Source organism: Amphiprion ocellaris, chromosome 16 (assembly GCF_022539595.1).
Source record: "Amphiprion ocellaris isolate individual 3 ecotype Okinawa chromosome 16, ASM2253959v1, whole genome shotgun sequence".
NCBI lineage: Eukaryota > Metazoa > Chordata > Actinopteri > Pomacentridae > Amphiprion > Amphiprion ocellaris.
Window position 1 is genome coordinate 4,313,961 of NC_072781.1, and position 18,781 is coordinate 4,332,741.

At 37.5% G+C, this 18,781-nt stretch overlaps 1 protein-coding gene across 1 annotated transcript; it reads left to right on the plus strand.

The window, feature by feature from the left end:
• The first annotated feature begins 843 nt into the window (after positions 1 to 843).
• perp (p53 apoptosis effector related to pmp22) lies at positions 844 to 15,225 on the plus strand. The gene is made up of 3 exons (XM_023290458.3): positions 844 to 1,323; positions 8,873 to 9,010; positions 13,245 to 15,225. The coding sequence occupies exons 1-3, from the start codon at positions 1,119 to 1,121 to the stop codon at positions 13,454 to 13,456; spliced, it is 555 nt and encodes a 184-aa protein (XP_023146226.1). The 5' UTR covers positions 844 to 1,118; the 3' UTR covers positions 13,457 to 15,225.
• Positions 15,226 to 18,781: the final 3,556 nt, after the last annotated feature.

The window sequence follows — 18,781 nt, forward strand, 5'->3', positions numbered from 1 at the left end:
AACTTCTAATATTTTCTTTAAGAACATTCAGAAAAAAAATCAACCAAAATCCAGCGATTTTCACTGGATTTTGCTGGATTTTGGAGTGTCCCACGTTAGCAACCTTCAAAACTCCCCTTAAACAGTGGCTGAAAGTCAACCATTCTAGAGACCACTGACCTTTAACTTCTTTGTGTAATTTTTCTAATGTGCATTTATTGTGACCTGTTGTTCTATGTATCACTGTTACGTCTTTTTTTTTTTTTTACCTGCTTAGGGACTGAGGATGTAATTTACCATTGTTGCTATAATTACATCTATTGCTGTCTAAATAAACGTTCATTAATGTTCACTGTCCCTATCAAATAAAGAAATAAATAAAACATCCTCTGACTTATTTCACCTATATTTTGTTTATTACAGAATTTCATATGTGTTCATTCGTGGTTTTGATGCCTTCAGTGAGAATCTATAAAGTAAATAGACATGAAAATAAAGGAAAAGCATTAAATGATCAGGTGTGTCTAAACTTTTGACTGGTGGTGTGTATATATATATATATATATATATATATATATATATATATATATATATATATATATATATATATATATATATATATATATATATATATATATACTGTATATATGATGTTTTTGTCTTGTTTGATCTGGGTTGCCATCTTGTGGCAGCTTAACGTGGTGCATCATCATTCTGTCATTTGCTGCCTTTTCTCTCTATGTCTGCCTCACCTCTCTCCACCCACCTGCTCAGTCCGGTCCAGACCTACCTGTTGTAATCCTTCACCTGGAAACCAAACTGTACCGCTGCAAACGTCAGTCCTGGGCGTCAGGGCTGAGGAGAAAGTGGCTCCCCGGCGTGTTTCCTCGGTGTGTAATATGACACAGTGAGCTGGGCTGGGCCTGATCCAGCCGAACAAGCCCAGCCCTTCAGGTCCTAAACCTGGCTAAGGGCTTGCATTTCACTCTCGGGTGGGGCTGGCTTTTATCTCCTATCCACACCTCAGACGCTCACATTGAGCTCTGCGCAAAGACGCACGCCACACCGGGACGGACTAGAAACTCTCTCCGCCGCTCGTCCTTCTCTCTCCGCCGCTCCACGCTTTCTGATCGTCGGTCATGTTCCGCTGCGGGATCGCCTACCCTCGATGCAGGTGGATCGTGCCCCTGCTGCTGGTCTTCGCCATCATATTTGACATTATCGCCATCGCCGCCCAGTCGGGATGGGTCGAGGACGAGGACGCCAGGACTCACTACGCCAGTATGTGGGATCAGTGCCGAGGCAGGAATGGCAACTGGGACTGCAAGTCGCTCATGGAGCACTGTAAGTGTCCGATTATACACCTCACACCGAACATTATCCAAAGAAAGAAAAATAAGAGTGAATGGATGGATCTGAATAGAAGCTCATGAGTCAGTGTCTGAGAAATGCAACCTAGTGCAACCTGAGGGAGTCGACCTCTGAGAACTCCAGCAGGCTGAGGGGAGGAGGAGGGAGGCCTGCTATCCAGACACAGGCAGGCAGGCACAATGAACTTTGCTCACCACTGTGATTAACTCCTCTTTTATCATCTGAGGCAGAAAGAAAAACAGAAAGAAAGGACGGAGGATTCATGCAGATGGTGCACAAAAACTCCTCCAACGTCCTCCCAAAGTTCACTTTAAATTCTCAACTAGGAGAAGTAGTTCTTCAAATATTGACAGATTCATACATTAGTTTGTTTCTGAACATCACAGGACAAAAACAAATAAATAATAACCTTAAAAACCCCAAATCAGTTGCAGTAAGAGCCACAGATGGAAGAAGATGAAGAAATCTAAAAACAAAAAACTCATTTTTGACACATTTTCCACCATATATTTCTATCTGCTTTTAAAATACACAACCACTTTAGTAACTTACATTTTGTTCTTTGTAATAGACACATTTGCAGGCCACAAATGCAAAATAACCCAGCAAACACAACCTCAAGTGCAGTAAGAGCCACAGATGGAAGAAGACGGGAAGAAAGTTTCAAAATACATTATTTTTAAAAGCAACAAAAATAAACAAAAACAAGCAGCTTTATTCCTTTAATGTGACACCTGTTTGTATCATCTTAACCTTACATAATCCTTTAATGAGAACTGATACGGTTATGACAGCAGTATAGTAATGAATTCAAACTGCTATTATGAAACAGATCCGATTATAAAGTGTTTCTGTTGTAAAGATCTCAGCTCTGAACCCTTGATCAGTGTCACTAAGCGCTCGCTAAAATACAATTGCCAGTTTTCTCTCTATAATATAATATTATGAGGCCTTGACCTCACTGTGTGAAGTGTCCTGAGGGGACTTCAGTTGTGAATTGCTGCTATATAAAGACCTACTACTGCTGGAAAATAATCTTCTTTAATCTGATTTTATTATAAATAGTGATTTACTATGAGATCAGTGTCATATTGATTCAAATATACCAACATTTTCAGTGCGGCTCCATTCATGTTTCCATTTCTGCTGCGTTATGGTTTTGTCTTGTGAAAAAACAGCTAATTTGAACTAATATCTAATCAGAAATGAGAGATCAGACCTCTGTGCATAGGTCTAGAGGTTGTTTAAACATTGCACGGATACATTTAGGGGTCTGGGTTCAAGCTTTAAACGCTAGATTTCCTGCTTTTTGGTGAATTTTTATGCATTTTCTGCTTAAATTTATGGTGCAAATGACTTTATCTAAAGGAAAACACAATTCAAGCACATTGAGCAAACATCAGAGCAGCTTTTGAAAATAGAAATCCTCGGCTTCTTTGTTGTTGTTCATGGGGGACAGATGCAAATCGACACCTCTGTGGAAGGTTCAAATAAACCTCATTCCTGTAAAACTGCTCGACTTTGTGCGCCGAGGGCAAACGTTCACAAGCAAAACACATATTCTGAATATTTGAAGTCGTTTTTGACCCACATTCCCAAAAAGCAAATGAGGGGCACATTTTAAGATGGCTGTCAGTCAGACGTGTTCCCTGGATTTTCAAAGAGAAGCTGTTTTATGAGGTTTTCCATGAGGATCGAGGTCCAACAAAAGACACAGAAGTCACTCAAACACATGGAGATCAGTGGCTACGAACAGAACCGACTTGTGTTCTCCTTCTCAGGTTGTATTGTTGTTGTTCCACACCCTCAGTCACTAACAAAGGCAGCACTGTAGCTCTTATCAGACTCCGTGGAGGTCGTCGTCTAGTTTGGCTAATGGCATGCAGCTCCATGTTGGGATCTGCAGCCTGTTCAAGCTCACAGAGACGGGTTCAAAAAAACACTTCTAGCTTCAACTTCTGTTGTAATTCTCTGCACAAAGCTTACACTTGTTGCATTTTACTGCTTAGTGTTGTAATTTCTCCTGCAGAGACTCAATATTCCTGGTTATTGGCTGCATATAAACTCATCCTGAATCCCAGCCTCAAGGCCACATCTGCTACTAAGTGATAATTTGACTGTAGCATGTAAGATAAGATAACTAAATAAAGGAATTACATAACTTGAGGATGAGTGCAGTGCCTCATGGAAAAGCAGTAGGATTTGAGTGAGTTATATTACTACAAGTGAACATCATTATGTGAAAATAAGGTAACATTTAAAAAATGAGAAGTAATATTGACTCTAGAAATTGTTGTCAGTTGCATGAAAGTATTCTCAGTAAAAATAACCCGAATTTTTTGAGAAGTCACTTGAAAATGTGTATTTTTGTGACTGTATATTGCTCGAATTACAGCTGAAATGATTAGAGAAAATAAATTGGCAACTATTTTGAAAAAAAAATAAACAAAGGAGGATTTTCATGAATATTTTTTGGGTTTTGGCCTGTTAATCAGACCAAACATCCATTTTAAGACAACACTTTGTGGTCCAGTACACTTGGATCAGCATTTTAACTGTATTTTTCTGTCTAATATTAGCCAAGGGAGAAAATAATTGTTAGATATATGATGAAAATGTTCACGAGTGCTGCTTTAGATGATGGTTTATTTTGAACGTGCTGCTCGAGTCTGCAACAGAAACAATCATCAGTGTGAACTAAACAGTCATTATAGAAAAAACTAATGTTTCTCTGTAGTTTTCATGAGTCTAACTCATCATGTGAGGGCTGAAAACAGAATCTGCTGTATTTGTTGGGTATTTTCTGATCTCATTTGAAGTAGTTTTGCTGTTTTCTCTTTAGTCTCAGTAGGGTTGAATTAGTTAAACAAAAGACTGCCGGCTGCTTGGAGGATACATTCTTGCCCTGTTGTTCCTCCGGCCTAAATACTTTGGGGGGGAATGTTCTGAAAACCGAGGAAACAAACATGACCGGTGCGTACAGAAGCAGGATGTTGAAAGCACACTCGCCTCCACAGCGTTCACGCCCTTTCTTTGTGTTGAAGAAACGACTGTATTTCCAGCTGCTTTCACGTGGAGTAAACGTGTTTCTGTGCTTTGGTGCGTCATCAGACAAACGTATGGGAATCAGATAATCAGCGGTTTAATGTGAATCATGACTCAGGTTGCCAAGGGCTGGGCAGTGTGGCGCAACTTTGTGAAGCCCTTTAATGCTGTTGAGTGCGTTATATCATCCATTTGCAAGATTGCAAGTGGATTAGCAGCACAGCTTTAAGGCAACGTTTGATTTTTTTTTTTTGTGCCACTTTTGATGAAATGCCTTGATTTAAACCTTTAATTCTTTCCTGCATGGATGCAGAAACACTCAGACGTTGTATTCTGACTGGAAAGTGACAAACTCTGCATCATTTGAAAGCACAAAGAATCACAGTTCAGATGGTGTGAATCATTTTAGGATTCCAGCAGCAGGAGTTCTTTTACTCCAGTGCAGGGTTGTGTGTGGCTGCACATGTTGAAACATTATGTGCAGCTAAATCTTCACCAAGCAGGTAGATTTTCTGTGCTATGAGTTCAAACACTGGTGCTGTGTTTCCAGTTGCTGCCCCGCTGGTTGGGCAGGTGTCCCATTAAAACCCTTTCAAGGAGAGCGCAGGGAGTCGAGTTGATCCCTGCTGCCTGTGTGAAAGCCTTCTAAGAAGTTTGATGAAAATTATCCTCGACTGTAAGACCAGATCTGAAGGTTCAGAGAAGTCTCTCTACTGGTAGAACCAACACTTTTGTCGGAGGCTGAGGTTGGAGGGGAAGTCAGCGTGTGTTTAGAAACACTGCAGGTGCATGTAGTGATAATTTAATAGTTTAAAAATGTGTCAAAGTAGACCGATGCCCTCAGGTGTGACCAGAGGAGGGAACCAGATGTTGAACAGCTGGTTGGCATCAGGTAGGAGTGACTGGGACAGACAGTTCTAGTGCTCACCGATGACACACCCAATAATTTCACATTGTGTATTAGATACAGAACATTCTATAACCCTTGTGTTCTCAAAGTTTGAAAATGTGGAGAAAAAAAATTTCACAGTGAAACTTCTGATGTCCACATTTTTCAACATTTTTGGGAAAATTTTGAACATTTTTTTGGTGGAAAAAAAATGTTAAAAATGTTTCTTAAGAACATTCACAAAAAAATCAAGTCGAGTCAGTTTTTATGTGAATGTTATTAAGAAAATATTAGAAGTTTTACTGATATATATGTAATCGTTTTAGATATTTTTAGGACTTTTTTGGAAGATTTTTGCTCACTTTTCAAGGAATTTGTGGAATTTTTCTACTTAAGGTTTTGCAAATTTAAAGTTTGAAAATGTGGAAAAAAACATATTTTCACCGTGAAATTTCTGATGTCCACATTTTCAAATTGATATATATGGAATCACTTTAGATATTTTTACTCATTTTTTGGAAGATTTTCACTCATTTTTTGAAAATATTTACAAGAATTTTCTTGCCAAATTTGGGGCGGATTTTTTTTTTTTAAATAAAACTTTTAAGGGAAACTTTTAAGGAATTATTGGCATTTTCTTCCTGAAGGTTTTGCAAATTTTCAGAAAGTTGGGGGATTTTTTTGCTGAATTTTTGGATTTTTTTTTCAGACAAGGAAGCAATATTTTTTGGTGCCCTTAAATGAGGACAACAGGAGGGTTAAAAACACACAAACAAACCCAGGAGTAGACAGTGAAACAACACCAAACTATAACAGACGTTTTACACAGAAGGAGTTGGTGAGAAAACAGTGGAGCTACAGCATTATTTTGTGCATTTAACTAAGTCTTTGGATGAGAAAATCTTTTCCTAGAGAACACCAATTGTAAATATACCAAATAGAAAATAGAGAAAACATAAAAATGTATGTTCCTTAATACCTAAACCCAGTTCTGTCTGGAGTCGAGACAAGACACCAACTCTGTGGGAAAAGTCAGAGGAGATAAAGAAGCAGGTTTTAACAGGTAGAATAATGATCCTCCACGGTTCTGTTGAGGACATCAGTCTGAACCTCATAGTGCAGAATTCTTTGTTTTGTTTATTTTTGGCAGATGTTTAAAGGGGACATGTAGATTGAAGTGATTTTGATGAAAAATTCCCATTTTAAGCTTAGATTTGGTCAGTTTTCCAACTGCATGTCACACATGTTTAGTTCAAGGACCGTAAGCTAAAGAGTGTAATTTTGGCCATTTTTGAAAAAGTGAACGTCTTTCAAACCTGTTGGTGGATTTTGAGACTCAGAGGATTAAGCAGTGTGTTAGACACATCTGTCCTGTATTTAGATTATTTCTGGGAGCTAAACCAGCCTCCAGGACTTAAAGAACTTCAATTTAAAACCAGTGAGGGACCTTTCTTTGTTTTGCTGGTGGATTTTGCACATTATGACTTGAAAGTGACCCCGGGCTGGGTGTTATTAGCACAGTGTAAGTATGTAGAAGTAGTCTAAACGCTGTTTTTGGAAGAGAAATAACCCAAACATCACACCACATAATTTCATCGGTTATGTTAAGGAAACCTGATCCTTACTGGATCTTTACAAATTAAAAATGCACATTTGTGCTTTTATATTGGGAAAAAGGAACCTATTACTTTAATGAAAAATAATGTGACTAAAATATTATGTGAAGAAGCTGATTTCTGTCATTGTGAGACTGTTTTAACTGTTAATCAACAGTCATTAATGTGCGCTATTCAGCTAATCATATTGTATATAGATGAGGAATCATCAGGAGTAACAATGAAGCCATGTCAATGCACAGCTGCTTTTATTTTCTACATATTTGTCGTATTTATAAAACAAGTTTTTTAGTAGCACCATATCACTTTTTTAACATTTTCTCTTTGTTTCTGTTAAATCTTTTTCTTCTTGAAGTGTGGATTCGATTCTCTCTCCTTCACATGAATACTTTAAAACTGCAGTAATGTTAAGTTTGTGATGTTGAAGCTCAGGATAAGTCTGAACTCGGTCATCTAAATTCAACGTGAGCGTGTTTGAGAGTCCGCTGTGGAGTAAAAGAGGAACAGAGCGTTGTTTGGGAGCCTGACTGCCAGTTAGCATTACTGTGACTGTGAGAGAAGATCGAACCTGTCGAACTAGTCTGATGTGTGCATGTTGAGAGAACTGCCTCTGGCTGAGGCAGGTAGGGCTTTACCTGAACACACACACACACACACGCACACACACACACACACACACACACACACACACACACACACACACACGGTTGTGAATAATTTAAGGTGTTGGCTGATCCAGTATCAGTGAACTGGGTGTAACAGTGTGTTGAAAGTCCACACAATGACACGCAGTTTGGTGTCAGAATATGTAAAAATCTTTGGATTACCTGCAATAATCTTTATGTGACCGATCATCATGCTGCATGCTTGCGGTAACCTTAATGCTTCGTATTTATTTTAATCCTAGATGCACATGAAACCTGTTGAGAACACAGTCAACAGGTGTTTTTAGAGGCAGGAGAAGTTCCTGACAGAGATAATGATACATGCTAAAAGCTTCTCTGCACACAACAGCAGCTTTTTCTGACATTTGTACGAAGAGTGTGCCACTCTGAGCATCTGTCTCAACAGTTTTCATCTCAAAAATCAAAAATCACACACAGGAGGTGCACGTTTTCTGCTCCAAGTTCCTTAGAATTACGCGTCGTGTCTCGAGACGTCACAGAAGAAGTGAAGTTTTGTTAAGGGTGTGGCGGGTGTGTCGCCTTCTTTCCTAAAGTTGGCTTTTCACTAACTTTACAGATGGTGCTGTCATGAGTTTAAGCCATCAGTGGTGAGAAAACGTTCTTTAGAACTGCAGTAGTGACTAAACACCGTGTTGTCACGTTGCACAATAAACATTTCTTTTATCAGCAATCTGTACACAGATCAGTCAGAAATAATTACTGCTGGACAAATGTTTTACTTCAATCATACATAAAGTACTATATAATAAGCAGTTACTTCTTTAATTCTGTGTTTCTGTACAAGGATGTTGGTTTGTTTTGAAGTAAGAACACAGAGGAAAAACAAGAACAAAATCCATGGGAAGTAGTGATCTGCTGACAGTAAAATCATTAATCTGTAATATTGTATGCTATTGACATCTTTAGAATGATGTCAGATGTTTATTTGTAATTTGTAAATACAAATAGATTATATTAAAAATTGTAGAGTTGTAAAAACGTTGCCTAATAAAGCTGAGCAGCCTGACAGGCGAAACTCAGGGCACAGGAAGTTCATAAACTCAGTGTACAGTAATAACTGAAGGTGACTGAGATCATCTTCTGTTTGGACTGTGGTGTTCGGATGGTCTGAATTTAGCATTTAGGGGAAAAAAGTGACAAAATCAACTTGGAAAATGTAAAAGTTGTGCTCTTTATGTAGTGCAGTTTCAGGATCGGCATTTTAAGACTGATATGGAAAAGTTTACAAAGCCTTATCTCAGTTTACAAGCTTGAGACTAATTATAATTTTTTCTGTTGACCTCCAGCTTGGGCCCAGGCAGTGGCTGCTCTAATGATCATTGGCCTCCTCATCCTCATCCTCGCCTTCATCCTCTCCGTTCTGGCCATGTGTAACCTCAACATCAGCATGCTGCCCGTCGTAGGAGTGCTGCTCATCATTGTTGGTAAGTAGACGCACACACTTTCTGTGCTTGTCATCGCTAACACATCTGGACATTAATTAAATGTATTTAAATGGAGCTGGTAGAAAAATACTGTAACATTTTTTGAAATTAGCTCCAACTACACCGAGAGCAACACTCAGCATAAATAACTAAATTAGCTGAAAATGATCATCTGTACGGTGCATTTTGTTCCGTTTTTAAAACACAGAGCAGCATATTTGGTGGGTTCAAAGGATCGATACTGACATTAAAATAAAACAGAATGTTTTAATAAACCCTGGTGGCATCGAGTAAGGTTTTCCACTCATGAGTCTTTAGATCCAAGCCCCTGAAGTCGTCTAACCGGGACATTATTCCTGGATTTCTAATTGAATTTTCAACTGAAGTACAACTATGACAGTCAGATTTCAGGCACATAATCAGCTTTATTCTGTTCAAAAGCACCAATTGTGAACTTTTAAGTTTTTAAAATCTGATTTTGAGAAAACCAAACACTAAAATCTACCATTTCACTGAGCAAATCATATTTCCAAACAACATTAACAAAAACTTTGCCTCAGTAAAATACTCAGAAAGGCCACAGTTGAAATCACATTTCACTACTTCACAGTTTTTGCCACATTTTTGCTACAAACACACATTAATCAGTACTTTATTTGCAATTTGTTTTTCCCAGCCTTAATCTTTTATGTTTATAATCAACATTAATGTAGTTTTTGTTATTATTTGTAATGGCTTCGCTGAAAAATCTCCTTGTAAAATTGACTAACTAAGACTTTAAAACTTATCGAAACCTCTTCAATGCCAGAGGCGTCATTGTTCTGGGTGTCAACAGGCTGGGAGGGATGAGACATGAAGGTGAGCCAGAGAAACAAAAGTTAACAGTATGAATAAAAGGGATTGAGAGGGATGAAAATAGATGACAGTAAAGTGTGTCTTTCTTGAGAAGGGATGGATCATACATGGGAGGGACGGAAGATAACGGCGACATACGGATTCCACAGAAAAACGAGTCAAGATGATGACGATGTGTGCGAGTTTAATGAAGGTTTATCTGACTCACCCCACCCAACAGAGACTCTGAGATAAGGAACAAACACACAGTCATCCAGGTTATCGCTGACAGACATGCAGGTGAAGCTGCCAGTCCTGATTCACATCTCCTGCCGTGTTTATTTTAAATGTGCCACAGGGAGTTTTAAGTAGTTAGAACTTGTTTCACGCCGTTGCAGGTTCTGAGAAGGTGTCGCAGATGACTCAGTTGGAAAAAAAAGGGAGAGAAAAGTCCTACACAGACCATAAGTACACTTACAATATCCCTCTTTAGTGCTTTTATCTAATCAGCACAACAATTCTCTGCCTATGATCTCTGGAGGATATGAACAATCAACATCATTGTTCCTGACGTGTCACAGCAGCCTTCTTAACCCTCCTGTTGTCTTCATTTACAGGCACCAAATAATATTGTTTCCTTGTCTGAAAAAATCCAAAAATTCAGCAAAAAAAAATCCCCAAATTTCTGAAAATTTGCAAAACCTTCAGGAAGAAAATTCCAATAATTCTTTAAAAGTTTCCCTGAAAAGTTTTATTTTAAAAAATCCCCCAAATTTGGCAAGAAAATTTTTGTAAATATTTTCAAAAAATGAATAAAAATCCTCCCAAAAAAAATCCTGAAAATATTTAAAGTGATTCCATATATATCAGTAAAACTTCTAATATTTTCATAAGAACATTCACAAAAAAATCAACCAAAATCCAGCGAAATTCGCTGGATCTTGGTTGATTTTTTTTTTTTGTGAATGTTCTTAAGAAACATTTTTAACATTTCTTTTTTCCACCTAAAAATGTTCAAAAATTTCCCAAAAATGTTGAAAATGTGAACATCAGAAGTTTCAATGTGAAAATATGTTTTTTCCACATTTTCAAACTTTAAAATGGGTCAATTTTGACCCACAGGACGACACGAGGGTTAAACTTAACATCTATTTTTTCCTCCTAAGTATCCTTAAGGGGGGATTATTTGACAATATCACAGGTAGAATAATCTCTAAGGGCTTGTTTTTAGCTCTTAAATTAAGTTATATGATGTTTTCATCAAGTAAAGTTGTTTTTATGGCCGCAAAGTGACATAAAATGGAAATATTATTGTTGTTCATTCATTTTTCATGCACTTTTCCAACTTCACTTCAATATAATAGATATCTTTAAAGAGAGACAGATGTCAGTGGGTTCAAGAAGTTTGACACTTCTGCAGAATACTTGTTGTTTTCTCATTATTAGCTGTTATTTAAAGTCACGTGGAGACTTTTACTGATTTATGGTGGTGCTGAACGGTGTATTCCGTTGGTGATTTTCCAGGAAGTTTGGCACCAATCCTTTACATTGAAGGTGCCAAAAATAACCACAAGATTGTAGGTGACACTCCTCAGTTTCTTGTCAAGTCTCCACAAGATGTTTTTCATAACATTCGGACGCGAAATGAAACCACAGCTGCCTGGAAGGCTAGAAAATGCACCTAACAGTCTAAACGCTAAACTGGAAAATAGCCAGCAATAATTTGTACAAATAGGTAAAAACAAAGGAAGTAGAAACCTTTAACTCCTCTTACATTTAATGGGTACAAACTCCTGAGAGATAAAGCTGAAGAGGCACAAATTTAGCAATTATTGGTGTGTTTCTGAGTTTGTGTTGAGATGTAGAGAAGAGATCGAATCGCTCTGACTTTGCTTGAGGGGACAACAGCCAAAGCAAAATAATTGTGAAATTCCTTTTTATCTTTCTTGGTATTTTTGGCAATTATTCAGTCACAGGAAACTACAGCGAATAGCAAATGAGAGCATTTCTGGAGAATAATTGTGTGGAAACTGTGACAGGCAGCGATCAGTGCCAGAGCTGATGTGTTGATGTAACTCTTGCACTCTCTTGTGAAGGTATTTTCCACACCCTGCTGTTAGTGTTGCTGGGATACACGACTGACTGAGCATGTCGCCTTTTGTTTTGCTTGTTTTCTATAATGGTTTTATAAGTTTGGTTTTACAACGTGTTATTCAGATATTTGTTTATTTAAACATTGTAATTATACTAGTTATCTGATTAATCTGATGGATACTGTGTCTTGTTCTCTGGAAGTAATTTGTCATTTATCATCTTTCAAACTAATTTCCATGAAGTTATATCTAGAATAAATGTTCACATTGTTGAACTGAATGCAGTCATTAACATGCAGCATTATCTATATACTTATAAATCTTCTATATACTTAGAAATCTTCATATAAAAATGAGAGAGGAAAAAAAGTTGTGATAAAGAGTCCAACAGATTTTCATCTCACTGGTGTTGTATTTTAACCTTCTGAGCCTCTGCCAGAGTGTTTTTCTTCTCATTGAAGTCCTTCACCTCTATGGAAACAGCACAACAATGTTTATGAGCAGAGAGAAGTGAAAAGTGTCCTCTGTGCTGTAGGACAAAGGGAGGGTTTAATAAAATGTGAAAAAAAAGAAAAAAATAAAGTTGGGTTTATTTTACAAAAAATGTAAAAACCTAGAATTAAGTGCCCACGTGTGTGACAAGTACTGGGAAAATGAAAAATTTTTATTTGTTTCCATACTTTTCTATAATCTCTTATGTGTAAACACTGCCTGCAGTTCAGCCCAGTTTGTCAGAAATCTGATTTGTTTTCACAAGACTGTAAGTCACAGCAGAGTCACTAATGGCTTCACAGCGGCATCCAAAAATGCAGAATTTTTTCATTTTATTAGAAACTGGTTCCTGCAAAGTGTTTAATTTTGGCAAATTTTTGAATGAAACATGTCCTGTAACGTGATTTTGAGAAACTCTCATTGGAAAGTTAAATATCCGTCACTTCTTTTTGTTTTTCTAGTGTCTCGCTCTGATTAATGTTGTCATTTTAGTGATTACTAGCATTTATTTTATTTTATTTTATAGGAAGATAGCTTGTCTTTCAAACCTGCTGATGGGTTTTGGGGTTCATAAGGTTAGAGGCTGATTTTCAGCAACAGTTTTGTTTTTTTCATCAAAGATTTCCGTATCTGTTGCTTTATTTGTGCTCTTTTGCATGTTGTGAAGTGTTGCAGAAGGGGAACAGGTGAAGTCGAGTATTTTTTGAACACAAATTGCAGTTTAGTGCCATTAAAACCTGTCCCTCCCTTGCATCGACTTGTTGAGCTGTCGGACTGATCACTCAGACCTTGTTGGTCTCTTTTTCTCTCTGCAGTGATTCTCCAGGTCATCGCTCTGATCATCTACCCCGTCAAGTTCAACGACCTGATCTTCGAGGGCAACTACTTCTACACCTGGGCTTACGGCTTCGGCTGGGGCGCCACCATCCTCTCCCTGGGCTGCGCCATCCTCTTCTGCTGCCTGCCGCGTTACGAGGACGACCTCACCGGCAACGCCAAGGTCAAATACATCTATTCCTCCGCCTAAAGACCAAAAAAGGAACAAAACCTGCACACACCACCCAGTTACAGCCATTTCCACTTTTCACTCTGGAGCTGGATCTGCGCTGGCCGTTGAACATTCTCACACCGTCCCGATTCACCAAAGATCCACGATGGCTTAGTTCAGATAATTCGGGTTCAGCGATGGGAAGCTTCTCATCCGTCGTCCTGGGAGTGAAGCAGAGAGGGATTCTAGCTGGTGTGGACTGTGACTGGAGGTTGCTTTAAATGTACAAACCTCTATTTTAGATTAAGTCGGCATCTTCAGAAATGTGTTTTTACCATTTTTTTCCCACATATTTCTCAGTTTATCTGTATTTTTAAACCATCAATGCAAAGATCACCCAAGTGCGCTTAACTCAAAGGAGGTTGTTAGGTGTTAAAAAACAAACACAGCTTTCACCTGATTTATCTCCGAAAATCTCTGTAGATGAGAAATCTGAAATCTTTTTGCACAGGCTGGAAGATGAATCGTCATCATTTGGTTTTGTCCTGTGTTTTATAGTTAGTTTTTTTTTCAGTATGTTGTTGTGCATAAAGGGAGAAGGAAGCAAAGGTTTGGACTCAAGCTGAATGTAATCTATACATATATAGAAATGTACATGTAGTTTTAACGGTTGTGTTTGCACGTTTTTTATGCGTTTTCTTATCTGCTGTTTGTCTCCAGAGTTTTGTATTCTTGCTATTACCAAAGGGGGTGTTAGTGTGGGAGTTTGCTGTGCTGTCTTTGGACGTGTTGTGAACGCTATTAATAATACACTTCATGAGCAGACGTGTGGCGTGATGCTTGATGTGATACAGAGGAAGAAGAGGTGGAAGAGGGAAGCAATGTTAAGATGAATTTCCACTGAGTTTCATAGTTAAAACATACTCTTACTCAAAAATGTTCTTGACTACTCGGTTTTTCCATTTTCCAATTTGATCAAATGATTTTTTTTTTGCAATATTCCCCTAAAGAAAACAGTTATTTTAAAACCTGTAAATGAATATTGTGACATTTTCGAGATGGCCTTGTTTAATAAATGATGTCAAAAAATTTGGTTTAAAGGGAACAATTTAAATTTAGAAGTTAATTCTGTGTTCTGTGTGTTTAGACAGAAGGTTTACTCGTGTTTCAGTCGCAGAGGGACAACCAAGCATATATTTTCGAGGGTCTGATGATGCAAATTTGGCCAACCGTGTGCTGGTTTGTTGAGATACTGAGGCCAAGTTGTCCAATCTTCTGACCTGCTGTGTGTAAAACCTGTGCCTTAGCTTCTTCTTCTTCAGTGTTGCTGAAACCTCGAATGTTCAATCCAACTAGTCAGTCTGGTTTTGCTTACTCTGTTCATGCCCAAACAAGATCAAATAAGAGTTCTAAAGAGAATTACGATGATAAAAGAGACTTGACAGCTGATTTTCATTCCATAATCCAACTTCTGCTTTAATGACGTGACCTGGATTCTTTTAGGTTGTTAGCGCAGCAAATGTCTGCCTAAATAGCCTCCTGTGATTTTATCATTTTAACCAGTAATCTGTCCAGATTCAGGCAGTTTTACACTTGAAGACGCTACACTGCATGTCACGGAGATCGAGATGGAAACGTGCTTTTGCTTGTGGGAATGAGTCTCTGTTTTCAACGCCAGCATTTTAAATCATTACTGTACTATAGGGAATGTCTCATTGGAAATTCCAGCTGGTTTTCTGCTGTAGTATGAATTATTTTTTGTAGTCTGTGTATTTTTATGCAATAAACAGTTTCTTTTATTTGAAGAAGTTGCATTTTCTTGGGGGAAATTTGATTAAAAATGCAGCGGGCTTGTTTATGTCCAGGGTGTGAGGGAACATAAAGCCCAAGGAAATGTCAAATAAAGAGGATGAAGTTTGCTATGGTTAACTGGAAGTAAACATAAAAGCATCATTCACAAATCAAATCACATTGGTGTAAATCATTAATCAGGCCTAAAGTTCAGTTACAGTCTATATGCAAACAATGTTCCCGGTTGTGTTTATGCTCCCAGACGTTGCTAGCCGACACACCCGTACACACAAATACAAGAACTCTGAGGAACGCAGTTGATAAAAAAAACACAAAGATCCACAGATGTGTCATAAATTATGGCATGCAAACACCCAGAGAGCCACACCCAGAGACGAGGCGAGTGAGAATTAGACTTTGCTCAGCAAGTCCTGACAGCTCTGGTTTCTATGTGAAATGGTTGGAGAGACAAAGGAGTGTACAGGAGAAAAGAAGGGGGAGGGAAAGAGAGAGGAAATGACATGAGGGTGAGACATATGTTAAACGTAAGGGAAAGTGAACGAAGCAAGAAGAGAAAAAAAGGAAAAGGTCAAAGACTTACAGGGTCATTAACGTACCAGTGACAGGTTAACAGTATTAGAGCGTATCGACTGCTGACAGTATTCACCCCCGCTGAGCATGTTTTTCTTTCTGTCACTTTCCTTTGCATTAACCCTCCTGTTGTCTTCATTCATGAGCACCAAAAAATATTGTTTCCTTGTCTGAAAAAAAGTCCAAAAATTCTGCAAAAAAATTACCCAAATATCTGAAAATTTGCAAAACCTTCAGGAAGAAAATTCCAATAATTCTTTAGAAGTTTCCCTTAAAAGTTTTTTTTTTTTTTTTTTTTAATCCCCCAAATTTGGCAATAAAATTCCTGTACATATTTTCAAGAAATGAGTAAAAATCTTCCAAAAAAATCCTAAAAATATCTAAAGTGATTCTATTGATATATCATACATTTCTTTTTTTCCACCAAAAATGTTCAAAAATTTCCCAAAAATGTTGAAAATGTGGACATCAGAAGTTTCACTGTGAAAATATTTTTTCCCCACATTTTCAAACTTTAAAACGGGTCAGTTTTGACCCACAGGACGACACGAGCTGGAAGTAGTAAATATTTGACTTTTCTGATTTAGAAAAGGATTAAAACCAAATGTGATAAAGATGAGCAATGATTTAAAAAAGTCACTGAATAATTTTAATCTCATCCACTATCACTGACTGATAATTTATAGAGAAGTTCTAATGAAAGATAAAAGTACAGACCGCATGTTGGATCACATCATGGACACATTATCACCCCTCTTAGGGCTGTTAATATCTGCTTTGTTTGATAGGAAATAGCTCATCCACACAACATAGAATTCATTTTAAGAATAATACAACATAATTTTTACACATGACAGTGGTCTTGTTTTATACATAGTGAGAATAAATGCATAATTTCTGGCAAATAAGTACATTTATAAGTATCCTGTCAGTAATATTCACCTCAATAATCCTGACCTGTTTACCTCCTGTACATGGCAACACATGTTCCACTTTAAACAGTAAAAAAAATACATGATATCTGTGTTGATATATATGCTTCCTGATGGGTTTTTTTTTTTTTTACTGATACTGGATTGAAACCAAACTTTGAGGCCAACGGGGACAAACACAAGTGGGTCTGCAGGAGAGAAATAAATCAACCTGCAGGTGGCACTCAAGAGCCAATTGACTCCTGCAAATTAGCAGCAGAAGCAAACACAGCAACCAACCAGCAGAATGGCTGCATGTTGCTGGGAGTTGACACACACTGATGCACTGATGAGTGCTTCCTCCACAGAGTATCATGTATGCAGAGATGAGATGTGAGCAGGAGTGTTACAGTAGAAGAAAGAGCACTGAAAGCTTAGGCCTTAGTGCAAAGACTGTGTTCAATGTGTTGCTGAATACACTTGAAATGCAGTGCAAACGTTTAGGCTCTTTATTTGGTTAGATCCCATTTCCGTCACACTCCTCAACTCTGTAATCCTGTTCACTGAACTCAGGTTAAATATTTCGTTTAATCGTGTTTTATGAGTTCTGAAAATGTACAACTTTGCTTGACTGAAAATAGCTAAGTGAACATAACCCTCCTGTTGTCCTCATTTATGGGCACCAAAAAAATATTGTTTCCTTGTCTGAAAAAAATCCAAAAATTCAGCAAAAAATTCTCCAAATTTCTGAAAATTTGCAAAACCTTCAGGAAGAAAATTCCAATAATTCCTTAAAAGTTTTATTTAAAGGAAAAATTCCCCAAATTTGGCAAGAAAATTCTTGTAAATATTTTCAAAAAATTAATAAAAATCTATCAAAAAAATCCTAAAAATATCTAAAGTGATTCCATATATATCAGTAAAACTTCTGTTATTTTCTGTAAGAACATTCACATAAAAATCAACCAAAATCCAGTGAAATTTGCTGGATTTTGGTTGATTTTTTGTGAATGTTCTTAAGAAACATTTTTAGCATTTCTTTTTTTCCACCAAAAAATGTTCAAAGATTTCCCAAAAATGTTGAAAATGTGGACATCAGAAGTTTCACTGTGAAAATATTTTTTTTCCCCACATTTTCAAACTTAACTTTAAAACTGGTCAATTTTGACCCACAGGACAACTCGAGAGTTAATATATTAAATCTGAATCAGCGGTTTGGTGATTACACACGTCCTTTCTTTTTCGGTTCTTCATTTGACATATAAAACTTAAAGCTGCTGCTTTTTAAAACATTTTCAAACAAAGCCAATAACTGTTAAATTTAATTTTACACATACTGTAGGTTTTTTAGTAGCAATTGTGACTTAATTTAACACATTGTGTTGCATGGCACCAGTACATCGGTGTGTAGAATGGTCTGACCACCACATCATCTTTCCACTATAGGGGGGGAAAACTTTTATGGCTTGTTTGTCTTTCTTTAACCAATCACAATCATCCTGGGCTCAGGAAGCGGCGATGGCGTTGACTCAAAATAATGATGGGGAAATTGTTTTGGTGCAACATTTGCATACAGGAAGATGAGCAGTGCTATTGAAGTGGATAATTTGCTGAAAAATCCTACCATTGCGGTGCTATTAAACCATCAAAACCCCTCTGCAAAACTTGACATTTTCAGTGCGGTAGTCTGCTGCCCCAAGTTTTTAGCTTACTCTAGTAAAGATCGTTTTGAAAACAGTAACAGAGAGAGTGGAAAAGGATGCATCATCACATGTTTGAGTCAACGCTCAACAGGTAATTCTTTCAACAAGCCAAAATACCTGAAACTACAATGCCTCTAACTTTCTTTGTTCAGGTGAATTAGCTTGGAACATAAAATTCTTCTACATTTACCTTAACTGAACAGGTTGGTTCCAAATATCTGTTTCAAAGTCAACTCTCAGTATGCCTGTTGGATAAATTTTATGGAAAGAATTTTGAATTATTTTGTCTGATTGTAACCTTCACATCCTGGTCGTTGGCTTTTTATCCAAAAAAATTAAAAGAAAAATAATGGTATTAGTAGAACAAG